The 21,887-nt window shown below is 46.0% G+C and overlaps 1 protein-coding gene across 3 annotated transcripts in view; it reads right to left on the bottom strand.

Annotated features, from left to right (window-relative positions):
• LOC116504523 (zinc finger protein with KRAB and SCAN domains 5-like) overlaps positions 1-21,595 on the bottom strand; it is a 43,782-nt gene extending 22,187 nt beyond the window's left edge. For all 3 annotated transcript variants that reach the window (XM_032211565.1, XM_032211566.1, XM_032211567.1), the window contains exons 1-6: positions 21,425-21,595; positions 11,250-12,069; positions 8,449-8,521; positions 6,181-6,266; positions 3,509-3,602; positions 1,709-1,816 (exon numbers count right to left, since the gene is read on the bottom strand). In XM_032211565.1, the coding sequence (XP_032067456.1) occupies positions 1,709-1,816; positions 3,509-3,602; positions 6,181-6,266; positions 8,449-8,521; positions 11,250-11,936 (1,048 nt within the window). In that variant the 5' untranslated portion in view covers positions 11,937-12,069; positions 21,425-21,595. The remainder of the gene's footprint in view (positions 1-1,708; positions 1,817-3,508; positions 3,603-6,180; positions 6,267-8,448; positions 8,522-11,249; positions 12,070-21,424) is intronic.
• Between the last annotated feature and the right edge of the window lie 292 nt (positions 21,596-21,887).

Genomic DNA, 21,887 nt, shown 5'->3' with positions numbered 1-21,887 from the left:
CTCACCAAACTCCAGGGGAAAGTTACTGCAAAATCTCCATTTCCTCCCGATCAGCTGGGACTCGGGAGGCAGAGAATAGATGGGGGCGGGGCCAATCAGAGGTGGTATTTATTGGTTCTCCAAACTACTCAAAATTTCCATTACCGGTTCTCCAGAACGGGTCAGAACCTGCTGAATACCACCTCTGATCCACACCTCTACCTCCTATTTTTTAAAATCTTGCTATCAGTGAGCAATCATGTGCCTTGGCCACTCTGAAGCAATGAGACTCGTATCCCAAAGGTAGACAGGAAAGTCCAGTTGCCTCTTGAAAAAAAAAAGTCCCTTTGGGACAACCCAAAGGTTGACTGAAGAATTCCCATAGACAAGAGACTCCTGTGCTCAGGGAACTGACGAAGCACCCTTTCCCAGCCAGGAGAAGCAATCTTTAGCTCCATTTGCACCACTTAAAGATACCAGCTGGTCTCACTCACCTCACAAGATATCCTAAGGAAATCATCCAGATTTAAGGAAAGATCACATGCCCCCAGAAAGGCAGTAAAAAAACCAGCCAGTGTGCCAAGCTTGCACCCTGCCTCTTGGAAGTACACCCCAAAAGGACAGTGCCAGGAACCACTAAAGCAGTGTAAAAAGCTTTAAAAAGCCCCTAATAAAAGTATCAGCCAAGGGGGGCGGGGAACCTTCAGAGAAGCTGCTCTGGCTAGTTGGGGGGTACTGCCAAGAACCATTAACTGCTGTTACAATGTAACAAGGCTTAATCCAGAGGCAGTTTTGGGAAACACTTAAAAGATAAATAGGATTAGACTAGAAACAACACAGAAAGACACAACAGCCTCCTTCCTGGCTTCCTGACAGGATTAACCCTGTAAAGTGGGGAAAACAAAAGGCTGTTGGAAGGAGATTTCTTCCAACAACCGGTTCACCCAACTGCTCAGAGAGTTAACAAAACGGTTCTCTTGAACCGATGCGAACCGGCTGAATCCTACCACTGAAGTCATTGGTAGCCTCACGTGGCAATGAACAAGGACACACATTCCATTTTGCAGCTACTAAGAGTATTGGACGAGCAGGCACAAAAACAGCCAGAGAATTGGTTGATGCCTGGGAAATGGGGCCCCTTGTCAGTCAATTGAGTGCTGATTTACCATAACTGTATCAGGTACTTAGGAGGCATCCGCTTGGCAGCACAAGGAAACAACAGCCAATGATTCTCAACAGTTGGCCATCAGCACACCAATCAACAACTAAAAAGCCCCACACAACCAGGCACCATATAAATACCATACGGAGAAGAGCCCCACTGGAGAGAAGTTTCCAGTGGATAAGCTCAGGAAGCTTGGAAGACTAAAACCTCTGGTCCCGGTAACCAACCCAGATTGGATCCTGCCATTCATTCACAGCCGTAATATTCCCAGGGATGTATCTTGAATTTATACATTGTTTTCCTTTTTTTAACTTGCATCACTGTGGAATACCCCTAGGACAAGGGTGCTGAGATCTGGCCCGTGTGGCTGGCCTGGCCCACGGTGCCTCTGCTAGCCAAAACAGGGGGTTGGAGGTTGCTCATCCAAATTTGGACTGAAGATGGCTGCAGCACCTACAGATGTTGGCTTGACACCATAAAACAAGACCTTGAGTGAGGAGATATTTCTTCCGCTCTCCATCATGGTCGGTTGTTAAGCAGACATGCACACACCTATACACTTACCAAATAGGGCATCAGGAATTTGGGCCCCGGGTTCAGGCCTTTCCTGGAAGGTGGCTTGTGGTTGATCAGTCTGGGGGTTGACTTCGGGTGTAGGAACCAGGAGTCCCTCTTGGGTGGAAATATATGAAACAGACAAAGAGAACAAACAGATAGGGAGTCAGGATAAGTGAGAATAATTCTCCTCCCGTCTGAAAAGGTTTTAAGACTCCTGGCCTAAAAGAGTCCCGTGCTTGGGGAAGTCCAAGCTAGATGGGGCTCCTCTAAGTCTCTGGCGTGACCCGACAAATGTGTGCACGACAAAAACCGCGATGTCATCAATGCGATGTCATCAACGCAGTAACAACAGCGCGGCGACAGAAGTGTGATTTAAGTTAAGGTAAGGTTTAGGTTTAGAGCGCGCTTCTGTCGCCGCGCTGTTGTCACCGCGCTTCAGAGCTCATTCGTCGGCGTGCTTTAGAACTCACGGTTTTGTCACCGCGGTTTAGTCGGGCGCGCTTTTGTCGTTCGCCCTTTTGTCGGTGAACCAGTCTCTGGAATACTAGACAACCGATTCTAGAATTAATGACGCACCAATCATGGTTAAAAACGATACAGGTAGCCCTTGACTTACAACGGTTTGTTTCGTGACCTTTCAAAGTTACAACAGCAATCAATGAAGGAAGACAACAAAGCCCAAAAATAGTAGTTAGGGAGAATTAACACATATTTATGTATCCAAGTGGTTAAAATTTACTAGAGGTAATCAGCCAATATAGCAGACAGAGGAATAAGATAAGCGGGTTAAGAATGGTGAAATGCAAATGAAATATAATAGAAGGGGAAACGATATAAGGTGAGCGATATCGATTGGCAATTGCTATTAGAAAGAACAGGAAGCTCCTGTTCGTATTGTATTGTGTAAATGTGGTGTATGTCTAAGTTTTGTGCATGTGTATTTGATATGTTTATAAATATTATTTAAAAAAAAGTTATTATGTGATCCCCTTTTGCGACCTCCTGACAAGCAAAGTCAATGGGGAAGCCAGATTCACTTAAAAATGAGTTACTAATTTATCAACGGCAGTGATTCACTTAACAATTGCGGCTAGCAGGGTTGTAAAATGGGGCAAAACTCACTTCACAAATCTCTCCCTTAACAACAGAGGTTTTGGGCTCAATTGTGGTCCTACGTCAAGGACTCCCTGTACTGTCAAGACACTTTGAAACTGGAATGCCCCAAATTCCAAGCTGGCACTAGTTTATCAGAGCCCTTCAATATACAGAAACAGCATATGGGTAGTTCTTGTCTTATGACCATAATAGAGCCGGACTATCATGGTCATAAATCTGGTTGTACAACCATGGCCAGAATGGAATGAGACAACTTGCCATGGCCAATTCAGCACAGGACAACTCACCGTGGGACAATTCAGTAATTCAATGTAACGATCAAAAATAATTTAAGTTATTTTTAATTTCTGTCATTCACATTTCATTTTGTCCCTTCTTTGGCACCCTTTAACGATTCCACTTCCCCATTTCTTCAATATTAGCGTAACTCTTGTCCCGTGTCAAGTTGGCTGCGGCAAATATGGTTTAATACAGTTTCTCGACCGCAGCACCCCAGTGCTGGCTGGGGAATTCTGGGATTTGAAGTCACCACTTCTTAAAAATTACTGAGGTTGGTAAACACTGGCTTAAGTTCACCCTGACACACTTCTCAATGCATCCAGCAACTTTAAAATATTGGCTTGCTGTCAGTTGTGTGAACTCGTGGAAAGCAAACACGGGCCTGAGTATAAAACGATGGAAGATACTCACCCACAGCAATGGAGCTGCTGCCACTCCCACGCATGACTTCCCAGTGTATGGGCTTCTCATCGAGACCTAACTCCTCCTTCACACGTGCAGGTTCCTGAAAGAGGGAGGAAAGCCAGGTTCACTTCTCTCCAGCATCTCTTAAAAAGACACATTTGGCCCAGGATTTGGTCTTCTGACGATTGTGGGACTGACAATTAACAGAGCAATTTCAATTTCACCCAGAAGCAGAGCCAGTGTGTAACATTAATAACAGAATTGGAATGGGATCTTGGAGATCTGCTAGTCCAACCCCCTGCTCAGGCAGGAAACTCTATACCAGTGATGGCTAACTGCTGTGGCCCAGCAGGAGCCGTTGGAGCTGCCGATGGACTCCGACAGCGAGGACCACTATGAGCCTGCTAAGATGTGGAGGACACTGGGCAGGATTCAGACCAGAGAGGCTGGTTGGCCACCAGGAGGCGCCTGAGGCATGGAGCAGTGGGGAAGATCAAAGGGAGTTTGTTCCTGACGCCAGGAAACGTAGGGAGGAGAAACGGAGGCAGCAGTTACAGAGACAGACTCATAAGAGATAATCAAGCCCGGATGTTTGTGGCTTGGCCCCTCCCAAGAGAGTATATAAGAAGAGACTTTGGGAGGAGTCCTTTTGCAGGACACAACCGTTTGTAACAATCTGGGAAAGCTCTTGTCTGCATTGTCTGTTGGGAGTCTGGGTTGCTGCCAACATCTTGTCAGTGAGTCGTGTCTGGGCTTTCAGCCAACAGGATTATAATTGCTGTGAATAAAGAGTAGCAAACCTGTGTCTGCATTCATTACCGGACGGAGGGAGGACAGAACAGCTAACCTTTTACGTCACCGCGTGCCAACAGGCGTGCCGGAAATGGCACGCAAAACCAGCCCACCTAGACCGGGTGGCCTTGCCGGCCTTCGCACACGCAGGAGCACCAAAACCCGGAAGAGCATCGTTCCGGCGCGCATGTGCTTGCCGGTACCCAAACTTCGGGTTTCCAGCACGTGCCTGACGAACAGCTGTCCATCATGCATGTGCTTGACAGAAACCCGGAAGTTCAGATGCCAGCACGCACATATGCACCAGAATGATGCTCTTCCAGATTTAGTCGCTCCTGCATGCGTGAAGGCCGCATGGGGTGGCTCGGTGTGTTGCTTCCAGCATGCATGCCATAGGTTCGGCACCACGGCCCTATATCATTTCATACAAATGGTTGTCTAGTCTCTTCTTAAAAACTTCCAGTGTTGGAGCATTCACAACTTCTGGAGTCAAGTCATTCCGCAGTTGATCAGTTGCTTCTTGTTCTGCCCTCAGGTGCCTTGGAGAATAGTTTGACTTCCTCTTCTTTGTGGCAACCCCTGATATTGGAACACTGCTATCATGTCTCCCCTATTCTTCCTTTCTATTAAACTAGACATACCCAGTTCCTGCAACAGTTCTTCATATGTTTTAGTCTCCAGTCCCCTAATCATCTTTGTTGCTCTTCTCTGCACTCTTTTTGGAATCTCAACATCTTTTTTTACATCGTGGTGACCAAAACTAAATGCAGTATTCCAAGTGTGGCCTTCCCAAGGCCTTATAAAGTGGTATTAACACTTCACGTGATCTTGATTCTATCCCTCTGTTTATGCAGCCTAGAACTGTGTTGGCTTTTTTGGCGGCGGCTGCACACGGCTGGCTCATATTTAAATGGTCCAAGATCCCTCTCACAGTTACTACTATTAAGCAAGGTACCACATATATTGTACCTGCGCCTTTTGTTTTTCTTGCCTAAGTGTAGAACCTTACTTTTTTTCACCATTGAATTTCATTTACTTAGAACTTTTTAGAAGAGCATGAAGTATCAGGACTTTCCTTCGTTAAACAGGGCATGGGCATGGCCAGCGTGGGACACATCCGGCCTGCGAGTTTGACAGCCCTGTTCTAGAATCAGTTTAACATAGCTTTATTTTTTTAGAGATCACCTTGGCTGCCAGATTGTTTACGAAATGGAAATTTATGCTCTAGTGAGCTTTAGCAGAGCGTGCCAAATGATTTAAAGACCATTGTCTTTTCAGGAAAAGACACAGCTGGCATATCAACCAAAATGGACAAATAGCAATAGCAATAGCAGTAGACTTATATACCGCTTCATAGGGCTTTCAGCCCTCTCTAAGCGGTTTACAGAGAGTCAGCATATTGCCCCCAACAATCTGGGTCTGATGATTTTGGTCATTGTTTCAGTCTGGGAGACAAAACAATTCTGACTTAATAAGCTTCTTCAAACTTGGTACCCCCGCTTCATTACCAAATTCAGAATACCTAATTCCTTTCTTCAATGGTGAGTCATCGTCGTGAGAGCCTCCATTTTGTCTGACTTTGTTTTAAGGCAGAGGTGGAGAATGATGGCCCCTTTATGACAGGAGGACTTCAACTCACAGAATTCCTCAGCCAGAATTCCTCAATGGGAATTGAAGTCCACAAGTCATAAAAAGGCCATCGTTCTCCACCTCCGTTTTAAGACGAGTCTTGGTTCCCTTTTTGTCATTATCAACATTATTAACAATTCTCATTAATTAGCAAATCCATAAATCACCTCTTCATTTTTTCCCCATTTTCAGCCAAAATTCCATCTCCCCCCCCTCCCCCAGGCAGTTGGTAAAATCCATTCTGAGAGTCTACACACCTCAGTGGTTCCAGTCGCAGCCATTTCCAGTCCAGCTGATGATGGGGGGGCTACAGTCGAGTTCCTTGTGGGTGTCACTTCACTGGCTGTGAAGCATAAAAAGAGAAGTAGAGAAAGGGATCCAGGATTTAGTTTTCGCTGCCCTCTTAGTGCAGCGGTACGTATTAAATTCTCTCGCTCAGGGGTGTCAAACTGGATTTCTTTGAGGGCTGGATCAGCCTCAATCTTTTTTATTTATAGCAGTTACAAACTTAGTAGCCCACCTCCCTCGTTAAGTTTACATTTGATTTTATTTGTAAATTTATTCACCCCTTATTTCGCCATGGGATAGATCTAGGTTCCCTTCTTCTCCTATCAATACTTTTTAGAATAGAATAACAGAGTTGGAAGGGACCTTGGAGGTCTTCTAGTCCAACCCCCTGCTTAGGCAGGGAACCCTAAACCACTTCAGACAAACGGTTGTCCAACATCTTAAAAACTTCCAGTGATGGAGCATTCACAACTTCTGGAGGAAGTTGCTAATTGTTCTAGGTTCGTCTTCATTCTAGATTGCTTCTCTCCTTGATTAGTTTCCACCCAGGCCGCATGGGATGGCTCAGTGTGTTGCTTCCAGCACGCATGCCACAGGTTCGCCACCACGGCCCTATATCATTTCATACAAATGGTTGTCTAGTCTCTTCTTAAAAACTTCCAGTGTTGGAGCATTCACAACTTCTGGAGTCAAGTCATTCCTCAGATTAATTATTTCAGGAAAGTTCTAGGTTGCTTCCCTCCTTGATCAGTTGCTTCTTGTTCTGCCCTCAGGTGCCTTGGAGAATAGTTTGACTCCCTCTTCTTTGTGGCAACCCCTGAGATATTGGGACACTGCTATCATGTCTCCCCTAGTCCTTCTTTCTATTAAACTAGACATCCCCAGTTCCTGCAACCGTTCTTCATATGTTTTAGCCTCCAGTCCCCTAATCATCTTTGTTGCTCTTCTCTACACTCTTTCTAAAGTCTCCACATCTTTTCTACATCGTGGCGACCAGAACTGAATGCAGTATTCCAAGTGTGGCCTTACCAAGGCATTGTAAAGTGGTATTAACACTTCACGTGATCTTGATTCTATCCCTCTGTTTATGCAGCCTAGAACTGTATTGGTTTTGGCAGCTGCTGCACACGGCTGGCTCATATTTAAATGTTTGTCCACTAGGACTCCAAGATCCCTTTCACAGTTACTACTGTTGAGCAAGGTACCACCTATACTATACCTGTGCATTTCGTTTTTCTTGCCTAAATGTAGAACCTTACTCTTTTCACCATTGAATTTCATTTTATTAGATAATGCCCAATATTCAAATTTGTCAAGATCCTTCTGTATCTTGAGCCTATCTTCTGGAGTGTTGGCTATTCCTGCCAGCTTGGTGTCATCTGCAAATTTGATGAGTTCCCCATTTATTCCCTCATCCAAATCATTGTTGAAGATGTTGAAGAGTACTGGGGCTAAAACAGAGCCTTGGGGTACCCCACTGCATACTTCCCTCCATGAAGATGCAGTTCCATTGAGGGCTACACGTTGAGTGTGGTTGGTCAGCCAGTTACGAATCTATCTGGTGGTGATGCTTTATCTAGTTGTAGGTTAATTAGCAAATCCATAAATTGGCAATCCCACCCCCCCAATTTTGGCAAAAAGACCACAATGGATTTGCTCATCGGGATTATTTTCTTTTCAGTCAATCGGTGTAGACATATTTTGTGCACAACGGGTTTGTGGTCTGGGCATAAATCCACCAACAGGCAGATCCGCAAGGAAAACAAACAACCCAAGTTGAAAAACAAAGCTACTAAGTTTTATGTACAGGTAGCCCTCGACTTACAACAGTTCATTTAGCGACCATTCAAAGTTACAACGGCACTGAAAAAAGGGAGCTAGGAGCATTTTTCAGAGTTACAACCTTTGCAGTATCCCGATCGTGTGATCGAAATTCAGGCACTTGGGTTCATACTTATGACCACTGCAGTGTCCTGGGGTCATGCGATCCCCTCTTGCGACCTTATGACAAGCAAAATCAATGGGGAAGCCAGGCTCACTTAACGACGGTGTTAAGTGAACCACGGGGATTCATTTAACCAATCTGGCGAAAAAGGTTGTAAAATGGGGGCAAAATGCATTTAACAAACCTCTCGCTTAGCGACAGGAATTTGGGGGCCAGTTGCGGTCGTAAGTTGAGGACTGCCTGCAATTCCTTCCCTGACCAACCAATTCCCCACTCCCCCCTTCCAACTGACCTCCAGGGGGGTAGTGCAGCCTCTGCCTCCCCTCAGGCTCCAGGGAACTAACTGAGGACTCTGGCAAAGGAACCTAAAAAGGACAAAGAATGAGCTGTAAATAACGGCCCCTGCTGCATTTTCCCATTTTCTGCCTTTTCAACAATGAAAACGTTACATCAGGATTGGTTAATAAGGACTGGGTGCATTAAAAGCTTCACTTGATTACTGAATTCATCTTTTCCCCAGGTTCACGCAACATTACAGATGCTAATAAGCAAATTTAAAGCTAACCTGTTGTGGCCCAGCAGGAGCCGTTGGAGCTGCCACCAGACTCCGACAGCGAGGGGCCCTATGAGTCGGCTCTGGAGGATGTGAAGGACCTTGGACCCATGGTTCCAACTCCGAGCTGGGCGCAGAGAGGCTGGTTGGCCACCAGGAGGCGCCTGAGCCTTGGACCAGTGGGAAGGAGACAAGGGAGTGTGATCGTGAGGTCAGCAGCGAGTTGTTCCTGGATGCCCGGCACTGAAGAGCTAATAGGCGTCAGGAACAGTTGTGCAGTTACAGGAGGTAACTGCACTCAACTGGTGGTCATTAGGCTCCTCTCCAGACTATAAAAGGACTGCTTGTGCACATGCCCTTTTGCAGAAGTCAACGCAGGAACTAATGTTGGAGAACGTTATTGTGAGCTTGGCAGGCTGGATTGCTGCCATGGCTTATCTGTGCTGGATTGCTGCCCAAGCTTGTCTGTGCCGGTTTGCTGCCAAGGACCTGTCTGTCTGTTAATTAAACGCCGTAACTTATCTTTGGCTCGGAGTGTGTTGGTGTGGGACAAGGGGGGTCAGAACACTAACCGCACTGTGCAAACACAGCCAACCAAGTCTTCTTAACTCATAAACCTGGATGAGGGTGGAGGTTCGTTCTCCAAGCTTATTTACCAGGCCAGGTAACATCTTCAGCAGAATTTAGGGGATGTCAGTGTTGGTTGCCTTCTGCTTATCTGGGCTTCGTGTAGTCAGTAGGTCTCATGATGGGAGGATCATGTCAGGGAAGGGGTCTTATGGGTCTAGTGTGGGTCAGGTATATGGGTCACACGAGGGGTCAGGTGTGCGTCACAACAGGTGAGGGTCTTTGTCAGAGTTTTGGCAGCTGTTACTAGTATTATGTGATAAACCCAGGAGTATAAACACAGCACACAGAGTCTTTATGCAATTAACAGCGGTTTATCTACAAATATATACAGGCAAACACATGCAGGAGATAAAATCCCTTACCATTCACTACAGACACAAGGAGAGAACTGACTACACTCTCTCTAATGACCACTTATATACAGATTCCTCTTAAAACAGCAAATGACTTGTGTGGATCCTACCAGAGTCTTAAAGAGGCAATACCATAACTCCAATGAATCAGCCTCATTGCATCAGCCATTGCCGATTACAGCTTACCACCTTTCATCAGCTGGAAGCTATTAAATCCTATGTACCTTAACAATCTTTGTGAGGAGTCAGGTGTGGGGTTGGGTTAGCAAACTGTAGCTCTGGAGCCGCATGTGGATCTTTCCTCCCTCTGCTGCGGCTCCATCCCCAGTCGGCGCCACAATTTTGAGAGGAGCTTCCGGTGGGGAGGGATGGGGGCAGAGAAGCAGAGTGTGCCAGGAGAAGACTCTATGGCAAGGGGAGGGTTTTCCAGTTGTCTCCACATTTGATAGGGCTTTCGGTTATGACAGGTAGAGGAAAAAATACGCCGCGCTAGGAGGAGACTCTAAGAGCCAAGGTGGCGCAGTGGTTAAATGCAGCACTGCAGGCTACTGCTAGATCAGCAGGTCAGCGGTTCAAATCTCACCGGCTCAGGGTTGACTCAGCCTTCCATCCTTCCGAGGTGGGTAAAATGAGGACCCAGATTGTTGGGGGCAATATGCTGACTCTCTGTAAACCGCTTAGAGAGGCCTGAAAGGCCTATGAAGCGGTATATAAGTCTACTGCTATCTATGGTGTGGGGGAACTGAACTTCTGGTCAGCTCCAGAATTGAACAGGGGGCTTCCGGTTAGGGCCTTTGTGGCTCCCGGTGTTTTCTTTTCTGTGGGAAACAGGTCCAAATGGCTCTTTGAGTGTTTAAGTTTGCTAACCCCTGGGTTAGGTGATGGTCTTGTGAGGGGTCAGGTATGGGTCACAACAGATGAGGGTCTTGTGAGGAGTCAGGTGTGGGTCATGTCAGGTGAGGGTTACATCAAGTGTGGGTCGGGTCAGGAGTCTTGTGAGGGCTCAGATGTGGATTGAGACAGATGTGGTTCTTGTGAGGGCTCAGGTGTGGGTCACGTCAGGTGAGGGACTTGGGACGAAGCCTTTTATAAGCAGAAGAACATCAACACTGACAACCTTGGAGAAAGAACCCTCCACCTTCATCCTACACATGAGCTACAGATATTCCCCGCTATTGCATAATTAACCTGGTTCCAGCATATTCTGGGGACCAGCTGCCTCGTAAATTGGGCTATCTAGAATTCAATCAGCAGAAGAGCCTTCTCCAACTTGGGAGACCCTTCTAGATGTGTCATCCTCCTCCCACCTTTTCTACAGGTTGGATGGGAAACGGAAGCAACTACTAGAAAGGGGTCTCCAATCATGACAACTTTACGACTGGTGGGCTTCGACTGCCAGAATTCCTCAGCCAGTTGGGCTATGCTTAGGAATTCTGGGAGTTGAAGTCCACCGGTTGTAACGTTGCCACGGGTGGAAGCCCCTGATCTACCATGACTCTTCTTTCTCCCTGCAACGGGCAACAGAGGGCACCCAGGTCCCTAATGTTCATTCCTCACCTGCCAGGTCCTGGGTGTGTGACGATGACTCATCAGGAATTCTTCTGCCAACGCCACCATCTCAACGCAGTCCTTCGGCCCGCATTCCCGCACCCAGTTCTGGGCTTCAGCGGGCAGCATCCCCAGAAGCTGTTCCTGGATGATCATCTCTAGGATCTGCTCCTTGGTGTGGCTCTCAGGTTTCAACCACTGGCGGCAAAGATCCTGGAGTTGGCCGTACACCCTGCGGGGTCCTTCCAGCTCCTGGTAGCAGCACTGCCGGAAGTGCTGGCGCTTCATTTCCATGCGGAAAGCATCCGCTCGCAGGATGGCGGCCTTCACCTTCACGTAGTCGGTCCTGTCCCGGGCATCCAGTCTGCAGAAGGATTGCTCCATCCCTCCCCGCAAGGCTGGCAGCAGCTGGCGCACCCATTCTTCGCGGGGCCACTGGCAAGCTTCGGCCACTTGTTCGAAGGCCTTCAGAAACGCCTGCGCGTCATCCCAGGGCGCCATATCAGTTAACGGGAAGTTTCCCCAGCTCGTGTGGGCAGGTTGCAGCGTGTTCAGAAATTCCTGCCACTGGGTTTCCCACTGCTGCTGGGGTAAGCCCACTTCTGGCTGTTGGTTCGGCTGCCTTGTCAACCCTTTAAAATACATCACCTGGACAATGCGTGGGACTCTTCCAGAATTTTCCAAACCCCTTTCCATGGCTTTGTGCCTTGCCCTGAAAGGGAGAGGCAGGCCTGGAAGCTCCTGTGCCGGTTTTGGTGTCTTTAGATGTTTTCAGTTTTTCCTTTCTTCCAAAGAACCCATAAAGGGGACAGGAGATGTGGAGTTGTTTCTGGAAGACAAATAAGAAAGATAGCCTGTCAGGATGAGAGAGAGGGAGGGAGGGAAGGAAAGAAAGAGAACAAGAGAGGGAGAGGGGGAAAGAGAGGGAGAGAGCAAGAGATAGAGAGGGAGGGAGGAAGGGAAGAGAGGGAGGTGTTAGGTAAGTTCCCTGTTGGGACAGCGAGTGCGTTCAGAGAAGCATTGTGAGATTTGTGTTGCAGAACACACAAGCCAACATACAGAGACACTGCAGTTTAAATAGGCTTTTACTTTTGTGGAAATAGAGGTATCAGAGTCCATCAAACAGTCCAAGTCATACACGTATAAGGCAGTCAGTCATCAACGTCTTTCAGTTAAGGGATAATCCAAATAACATAGTCCATATTCATACAAACAGTCTGGTACTCAAAGTTTGCTAGCAGTTGCGAAACTTACAATAGCTCATGGCACTTTCTAACAGCCAGCTTTCAAAAACACTTGATCAGATCAGCCCAGCATCTAACAGAGAGCTAACAGTCATTCTGGCTCCCTCTAATGGCTGATTGAGGAAACAGCAACCAATCACATTTTACAGTATGATTTAAAGAAGCAGGTATAGCATTGTTATATGATTTATATATTGCCAACCCAACCGTTAGATTATATTCCTAACAGGAGGGAGGGGAGGGAAAGAGGGGAAAGGAAAGGAGGGAAAGAAAGGGAGGGGGAAAGAGAGAGAGGAGGGAAAGAGGAATAAAAAGATTTATACAAATATTTTTTTAAGCTTGAGAAAAACAAAAAAATTTTCAATCACACCTGTCTAACTTGACTCCTGTTTTCTCAAATCAGTTGAACAAATAACAAATTTCATGTTTTGGTTGTGTGGGAATAGAGATAACCACAGGGAGAAATGGTTAGGGATGCCTAAAATTCAGAAGACTTTTAAAATTCCCCTGGTGGGTGGGTGGGATACCTCAATCATTCCAGGTCACGGTTGTCCCAAAAGTGCTTTTTTTCCCCAAGGCAACTGGACTTCCTTGTTTTTTCTTTGAAGATGTTTCGCTCCTCATCCAAGAAGCGTCTTCAGCTCTGACTTCTATTCCCCACCATCCAGCCAGAGCTGAAGACGCTTCTTGGATGAGAAGCAAAACATCTTCAAAGAAAAAACAAGGAAGTCCAGTTGGAAAAAAAATAGCACCTTTGGGACTTTTTTAAGGGGGGGGATGTTTCCCAGCAGATACATATTTGAAACTGGGTCTGGAATAAATGTTATGAATGGATAGAGACAAGAGGTAGAAATGAGAGGGAAGTTGACAAATGTCAATTTATTTATTTATTTTATTAGACTTCTATACCGCTTAATAGGGTTTTCAGCCCTCCCTAAGCGGTTTACAATTTTTTTAGCAAATTGAGTCAGCAACTTGCCCCCACAGTCTGGGTCCTCATTTCACCCACCTCGAAAGGATGGAAGGCTGAGTCGACCTTGAGCCGGTGAGATTTGAACCGCTGAACTGCAGATCACAGTCAGCTGAAGTGGCCTGCAGTACTGCACCACTGCGCCACCTCGGCTCTTTCAAAAACACTGTTTTTTTAATAACTGTTAGTATGGAAAATAAAGATGCTATGGAATTATAGATATAATATGGGAATATTGTAAATAGGCTAATGTAAGTAGAAATTTAGTTAAAATCTCATTTTCTTTTCTCTCTTTTTTCCATTGGTTGTATTATTATAATTACTGTAAATGTATTACTGCTATAGCTATTGGCTTGTGAAGTATGTTAAGATTTGCTATTGATTTTTCTTTGCTTTTGCTTTATTTGTAATTGTTACTTAATTGTGTGCATTTATTCTCCTATTAGTTTGTCCAATGTATGTGGCTGGGCAGATTTTGCATGGTATTTGATAGACTCCTTGGTTTTGTAGCTGGATCTTGCCTTTGGGGTTTCTTAAGATGTTGGCTATTTTTTGGTCAATGCCAAAGAGTGTCTTGATATTGTGTTTGTGGAGAATTTTGCTGATTTTATCTGTGGTGCCTTTGATGTAAGGGAGGAGGGCGATGCCTTGTCCTGTTCTGTGTCTCAGTTCTTGGGGGGGTGTCTCCTTTTGGATTAGGTTGGTAATTGTGTTTCTTTGGAATCCGTTGGAGATTAATACGTTTGTGAGTGTGTGTAATTCAGTTTTTAAGTGATCTTTGTTGACTAGGCATTTGGTTCTGGAGATAAGAGTTGATCTGTGCAGGGTGGTAATGGGATTGTGCGTTTAAGTAAGATTTATAGAAAGACGGCAGCTCCGACCACGCTTTAAGCCGAAAACACAAGCCTGAAGATGGCGAGTGAGACCTCGCCGAAACATTGCCAAAAGAATCTCAATCTTACACGGGAAAAGATCCGAATACAAGACCAGCATACCTACACCTGTGAAAATCTATGAAAACACACACACAGAGATATATGTGTGTGTGTGTATAGATGTATATGTGTGTGTACACACACACACACACACACACACACATGTATTGTGTCACAACCCCCCCCCAAATATGGGAGGAAGCCTACTGCTTCCTTTCTCTGTCTATCGGCTCATCACAAGAGACCATCCAGACAGAAAGCCATTATTTTTACTGTTGCCTTTGTTACATTTGTGTTGCATTTGTGCTGATAAATAAAGGGAGACTAGTATAGATCTATTTCAAGCTATTTAGCTCTCATCAGCTTCGAATCCCAGTAAGGGTATGGCTAGCTGATGAGAGCTAAATAGCTTGAAATAGATCTATACTAGTCTCCCTTTATTTATTTATCAGCACAAATGCAACACACACACACATATATGTATGTATGTGTACACACACACACACACACATTAAAAAAGAAAAAAAGAAACTGGGTCTGCTGTCTGGCACCCTTTCCAACAAGTTCATTTTTTTGAAAGAAGCGACAAATAAAATGAATTAAAGGGCTGGATCCAACCACAGGGCTGTACTCTCCCAACCGCCGTTCCTCTCTTCCTCCTCCTTCCTCCCTCCAGAGTTTTCAGTAACCCACAGCAACCTTCCCTTAATAACATTTGCTTTACACTGTGTGTGCGCACACACACACACATCTCTCTAGCACCTGAGAATGTTGTCCTGTTTGTTTCACCAAGTCTGCAAAAATTCGGATTTCTGCAGCTCAGAACTGGTAGTTTGCCTGCTCTGATGCTTCCTTCTGACAGTGCCAGAAACATATGTACATTTCCAGCTTTTTTCCATAGGAATGGCGGAGGGAATGTAGCGATCATTAAACCAGCATGATGGTTGTTAAGCAAACCCATTAATCCGAGAGGGCGTCTTTTTGCCAGATTTTAAGATTTTAACTGTAGGATTTATGATATTCAGTAACTCTGTAAAATGTGCACAAGAGCTTATAAGAAGATTTTCTATTTGTAAGAAAGCTCTCTTGGAAGGCAAAATTTCTAAGCTACAAAATTTCTTCCCTTCTTTTCCCCTTGGGCCAGACCGCAAGTACCAGTAGCCCTCAATTTACAACAGTTTGTTTAGTGACCTGTTGTAGCCCAGCAGGAGCCGTTGGAGCTGCTGATGGACTCCGATGGAGAGGAATCCTATGAGTCTGCCATGGAAGATGTGGAGGACCCTGGGCAGGGTTCAGACTCAGAGCAGGGACCAGAGAGGCTGGTTGGCCACCAGGAGGCGCCTGAGGCATGGAGCAGTGGGGAGGATCAAAGGGAGTTTGTCCCTGACGCCAGAGATGGGTGGAGAAACGGAAACAGCAGCTACGGAGAAAGACCCATAAGAGATAATCACACCCAGGTGGTTGTGGTTTGGCCCCTCCCAAGAGAGTATATAAGAAGAGACTTTGGGAGGAGTCCTTTTGCAGGACACAACCATTTGTAACAATCTGGAGAAGCTCTTGTCTGCATTGTCTGTTGGAGTCTGGGTTGCTGCCAACTTCTTGCCTGTGAGTCGTGTTTGGGCTTTCAGCCAACAGGATTGTAACTGCTGTAAATAAAGAGTGGCAAAGTACTAAGCCTGTGTCAGCGTTAATCACCGGATGAAGGGGAGTCAGAACAGTGACCATTCAAACTTACAACGGCGCTGAAAAAAAGGAACTTGGGACCTTTTTCTGCACTTATGACCATGGCAGCATCCCCATGGCTATGCGATTTACAGTCACATTCTTGACGACTGACTCACATGTGTGACGGTGGCAGTGTCCCAAGGTCATGCGATCCCCCTTTGTGACCTCCAGACGAGCAAAGTCAACAGGGAAGCCAGATTCACTTGACAACCGGGTTACTGACTTAAAACAACTGCAGTGATTCACATAACAACCGTGACAAGAAAGGGTCTTAGAATGGGGCAAAACCCACCTAACAAACATCTCAATTAGCAACAGAAATATTGGGGTCAAATGTGGTCATAAGCCGAGGACCACCTGTATTTTCAGTTTTTCAGCAGTGAGATTTGTTAAACACAGGCCTATCGTTTTGCTATAGGAATATTTTAATACCGAAAAAGGACAGAGAGATACAGAGGGCATCCCTGGGGTCTGTCAAAATGACGAGCAACCACTATGTTGGGCAAACAAGTAGATTTGCAATGACAACCACTGTATGAAGAGGCAACCAACCATAGACAACAGCCATTTTTTGAGTGCTCACAATGCCAACAGGCCAAAAACTGCTTTCAACCCTCATAAGAGATGCATTAGAAATAAACTCACTCAATAGAGCTTCTCTTAGACATTACGAACGATGAGACGAGTTTTTTTTTTTTTTTAAATGCTTAAGGAAAGAATTTGACTAATCCCTAAAAATATCCAGGAACTGCTGAATTTTTGTAGATACAAGGTTTACGCCTGTCGCCCTTGGCAGATACTAAGTTTTCTTACCGCAAACAATGCTGGTGGAGCAGAGGTGGCGCAGTGGTTAAATGCAGCACTGCAGGCTACTTCAGCTGACTGCAGTTCTGCAGTTCGGCTGTTCAAATCTCACCGGCTCAGGGTTGACTCAGCCTTCCATCCTTCCGAGGTGGGTAAAATGAGGACCCGGATTGTTGTTGGGGGCAATATGCTGGCTCTGTAAACCGCTTAGAGAGGGCTGAAAGCCCTATGAAGCGGTATATAAGTCTAACTGCTATTGCTATTGCTAAGTGTAAAAGAAACACAAAACGCATTTATAATTTAATGCTAATTAGACCCCTGAAAAAACAACTACGAGTAGTCCTTGAATTATGACCAGAATTGTAACAGATTAACAGAGTTGGAAGGGACAGTTGTAGGTCATGGATGTCAAACTCAAGCCCGTAGGTCTCATCCAGCCTGCAGGGGGTTTAAATCTGGCCCCCGGGACCAGCCTGGCAATAGCAAAGTTAGCCGTTTTGGCCGGCAGGGTGTTACAGGAGGCGTCTGTTCCGTCTCCCCCACCCCCCTGCCGGCCCGTAGAGGAGAACCACAGTGCTGATCCCTTGAATAAATCCAATTTGGCACCTCTGTTGGAGGTCATCTAGTCCAACCAAAGTTCTGATAACCATCACAGCCTGGTCACACGAGCGGAGCAGAATAATAGAGTTGGGAGGGACCTGGTAGGTCATCTAGTCCAACCTACCCACCCCTTGCCCAATCAGGAGACCCTACACCACTTCTGACAGGTGGCACTCCAGTCTCTTCTTGAGGAGCCTCCAGTGATGAAGCACCCAAAGTTTTGAAGGCAAGCTGGTTAACTGTTCCCGCTGTCAGAAAATTTCTCCTTACTTCTCTCTTGAATCTCTCCTTGTTCAGTTTCCATCAATTCTTCCTTCTCTGGTCTTCGGGTGCTTTGGAAAATAGGTTACCCCCCCCCTCCTCTCTGTGGCAGTCCCTCAAATACTGGGCTAAGCGAGACATTTCTCAAGTGAGTTCTGCCCCATTTTATGACCTTTCTTTCCACAGCTGTTAACTGAATCTGGCTTCCCCACTGAATTTGCTTGTCAAGTGGTCGCAAAAGGAGATCACGTGACACAAGCCAGGTTCACTTAACAACCGTGTGACTAATTTAACAACTTGCCACATTTGTTAACAACCCTTAACAAATGTGGCAAGAAAAGCCGTAACAGTTCTGCAGTTGGTAATCCGGCTGTGAATTGAATCTGGCTTCCCCATTGACTTTGCTTATCAGAAGGCTGCAAAAAAAGTGATCACATGATCTTGGCACACAGCACCAGTCATCAATACGAATCAGTTGCCAAGCATCTGAATTTTGATCACATGACCATGAGGATGCCGTTGTGAAAAACAGTCATATGTCAACTTTTTTCAGCGCCGTAACTTTGAACGGTCACCAAATGAACTGTTTTAAGTCAAGGACTACCTGTAGAAGAAAATTTGAGACAAGAAGGCACAAATAGTACTGATAGTAATAGGCAATCCCAGGTGTTTTGAGTGCACTCCCAAAACACCTTGATCTTGATGTGAAGTTGAACAACTTCACCATCATAAGCATTGACAAAATCCAGACCAGTCAATTGCAGAAGGCAGCTTTATTTGGAACAGCTGAACATCTTGAGAAGGTAGACCCAAAGGTGCTCTTTCAAGAGGCAACTGACTGCCTGGTTTTTCTTTGAAGCCATTTCGCTTCTCATCCAAGAAGCTTCTTCGATTCTCACTGGATGGTGGGGATGAACACCCTCAAGTCTTGAGGGAGCATGAATGGATTTCCAAGAACATTGTAGATTGCAGAACCCTTTCAGCAGTTCCAAAAAGCTCCACACCCATTTGCAGTACTCGAGTGACTCTGAGGACACAGAAAAACCTCCAAGTGGCTTCAAGGACCTTCTAAAAGGGGACAAATGACCAGCTGTCTGCAACGAGTATAATTCCTTCCATTCCCTGCCAACAAGTCAGAGCAGAAGAAGCTTTTTGGATGAGAAGCGAAACGTCTTCAAAGAAAACCCCACAGAAAGTCCAGTTGCCTCCTGAAAAAGCACTTTGGGACAAACATGACCTGGATGACTTCATAGTCATCCTTCACAGACTTTTAGCTATACACTTTGGGATGAGCACCCTTCAAATGGCGAGAGAGTATGAAGCGATTTCCAGAAGAAGAAGAAAATCAGACTAATGGAACCATTTGCACTACTCAAATGAGGACTCAGATAAACTTTCAAGTGCCTCAACACAAATAACCTTCTAAAAGGATGCAAATGAGCAGCTATCTGCAAGGAGTTTAAATCCTTCCATTCCTCACCATCCGGTCAGAGCTGAAGAAGCTTTTTGGATAAGAAGAGAAACGTCTTCAGAGAAAAACCAGAAAGTCCAGTGGCCTCTTGAAAAAACATCTTTGGGACAACCGTGACCTGGATGATGGAGAATCTCCATAGACTCTTGTGAAGATACTTTTAACACCATCAAACAATAACTATCTGCAACCTTGGAGATACAAACTCCAGACTAAACATTTGGCTGACTGCACAATGAACAATATACTGCTTTGTTTAAATCCACGCCTATTTCATTCAGAAGCAGTTCGATGGGGTGAAAACAACTCTGACCCTGGCTTTACTGTTCAGTTTAGACACTTGTTCGAAAGTTTGAAACTCTCTCCCTATGTACATATAAATCAAAACTCAGCCCTAACCTTCTCCATCATCGCAAAACATCCACAAGGGGAAAAAAATAAAAGTCCAGTTGCCTTTTGAAAGAGGCACTTTTTGGGATAAATTGGGTACATAAAATACAACTATCGAAAGCATTCACTGGTCCAACGGGTTGCTCAATGGGAGCTCTTAAAGATTTTGAAGAATTCAATTTTAAACTTTTGGCAGTTTTTTTTTGCTCTTTCCTGCTTTTAAAAACTATCAAGGACCCAACGGCTTTGGTTTGCATGGGTTATTCGATATTTGCCATATGAAAAAAAATAAAATGGATGCATTCACCGTCACTACGCTTTGTTAGATGGGATTTTAATACTGTCATATTTTTCAACGTAAACCGATTTTAATGGACCCAGAGAGGCTCTTGGGGACTTCCAGGAATCTTAAGCGCACGCTTTGAGAAATACAGCTAATCCTCGACTTACGACCATGGTTGAATCCAAAATTACTGTTGCTAAGTGTAGCATTAAGTGAGTTTTGCCCTATTTGACGCCTTTTCTTGCCGCCATTGTTAAGTGAATCACGGCAGTCGTTAAATTAGTAGCACCCCTGTTAAATGAATCCGGCTTCCACATTGACTTTGCTGGTGAGGAGGTCGCAAAAGGGGATCACATGACCCCCCCCCAGATACTGTCACCGTCATAAATGTGAATCAGTTGGCAAGGATTTGAATTTGGATCACATGACCATGGGGATGCTGCAAGGATCTTCGATGTGAAAAACAGTCACAAGTCCCTATTTTTCAGTGCCGTTATAACTTGGGCCCGTCACAAAATGAATTGTAAATTGAATTTACCAAATGATTTTGGTACAGGACTCAATCGAGGACTACCTATATCTACACTTGACAGAAATCCCCATTTTCTACAGGCAGTCCTCGACTTACAACGCTTTGCTTAGTGATTGTTCCAAGTGACAACGGTCCTGAAAAGAAAAAAAGGCGAGTTACGGCCCTTTTTCACGCTCAACGACACTTTTACTATCTCCCCTCGCCCTCAGGCGATTTCCATTGGGATGCTTGGCAACTGACTCGCAATTACGACCCTGAGCAGCCTCTCGTGGTCACGTGATCCCCTTTGGTGACCTCCCACCAAGTAACATCCGCGGGGTGGGGGCGAAACCCCCGTTTCACTGAACAACCGGGTTTCCAATTTACAAACCGCAGTGTTTCGCTTAACAACTTCAGCGAGAGAGAGAAAAAATCGTCCAACGGAGCAAAATTTCCCCGAACCGACGCCTCACTTAGCCAACGGAACGGCCGGGCTCGCCGTCGGTCGTAAGTCGAGGACCGCCCCGGTGTGTGGAAAGAAACGGCACCTTCTGCCACCCCAAAGCCGCCTCCTCCTCCTCCCAGAGCTTAAAAATCATCTGGCCCAAGGCAGAAACCAGCAAGAAAACCAAGCCAGGCGGGCGGGGAAAAAAAATGAATCCGCTTCCTAAAGGGAAAGATGGAAGCACGTTTTGGCGCCCCGCTTCAAAATGGCTGGAAAGACGCCTTTTTCCCGGCTGAGGGAAAAGGATGTCCGGGCCTCGGGAGGAAAAACGGCGGCGGCGGCGACAAAAACCAAAGTAATAACAACAACGATATTTTTTTAAAAAAAAAAAAAGCGACAGGCGCGACTCTTCCAAGGGCGGGAAAGACCCCGGCGGGGAGGGGGAGGAGGCGCGGGGGGGTGGAAGGAGAGGAAGATGGATACCTTCCTAGCCTCGCCGCCTCCGCAAGGACCGGAGGTGGCGGTGGTGAAAAGCCCTCTCTCACCTTCGCTTTCCCTCAAGGTTGCACCCGGCGTCGTCGGCGAAGAAGAAAGCGCTCCCCGGGCTGGTCGCCCCAACGGAGCCGCGGAGCCCAGGGGCCTCTTCTCGCAATGGGCGCATCCAATTCAGCAGGCGACGTCCATAAGGCGCGCGCCGGCCTTTCTCTCTCTCTCTCTCTCTCTTTCTCTCCTCTCTGTGTGACACGTCACTTCCTTCGCCCCCCCGAGCATGCCGGGAACTATAGTTTCGTCAAGCGCTCGGCTACGGGATGGCCGAAGGGACGAAAAAGAGAATTAAAGTGGCTGAACTGGCTCTTCCGCCGGCAAGGAACGACGTAGGAAATGAAGCTGAAATGACAGCGGCAAATCATTATACTCCTCACAATAGGGATTTGTGGACTTTGAAGTTCAAACGAGGGGTCTTTGGTGTTCTCCGAGCTTGGCTGTTTTCTAACTACTAGCCCTGAT

This window comes from Thamnophis elegans, chromosome 2, assembly GCF_009769535.1.
Source record: "Thamnophis elegans isolate rThaEle1 chromosome 2, rThaEle1.pri, whole genome shotgun sequence".
Classification (NCBI taxonomy): Eukaryota; Metazoa; Chordata; class Lepidosauria; order Squamata; family Colubridae; genus Thamnophis; species Thamnophis elegans.
This window is presented reverse-complemented; position numbering and strand designations above follow the sequence as displayed.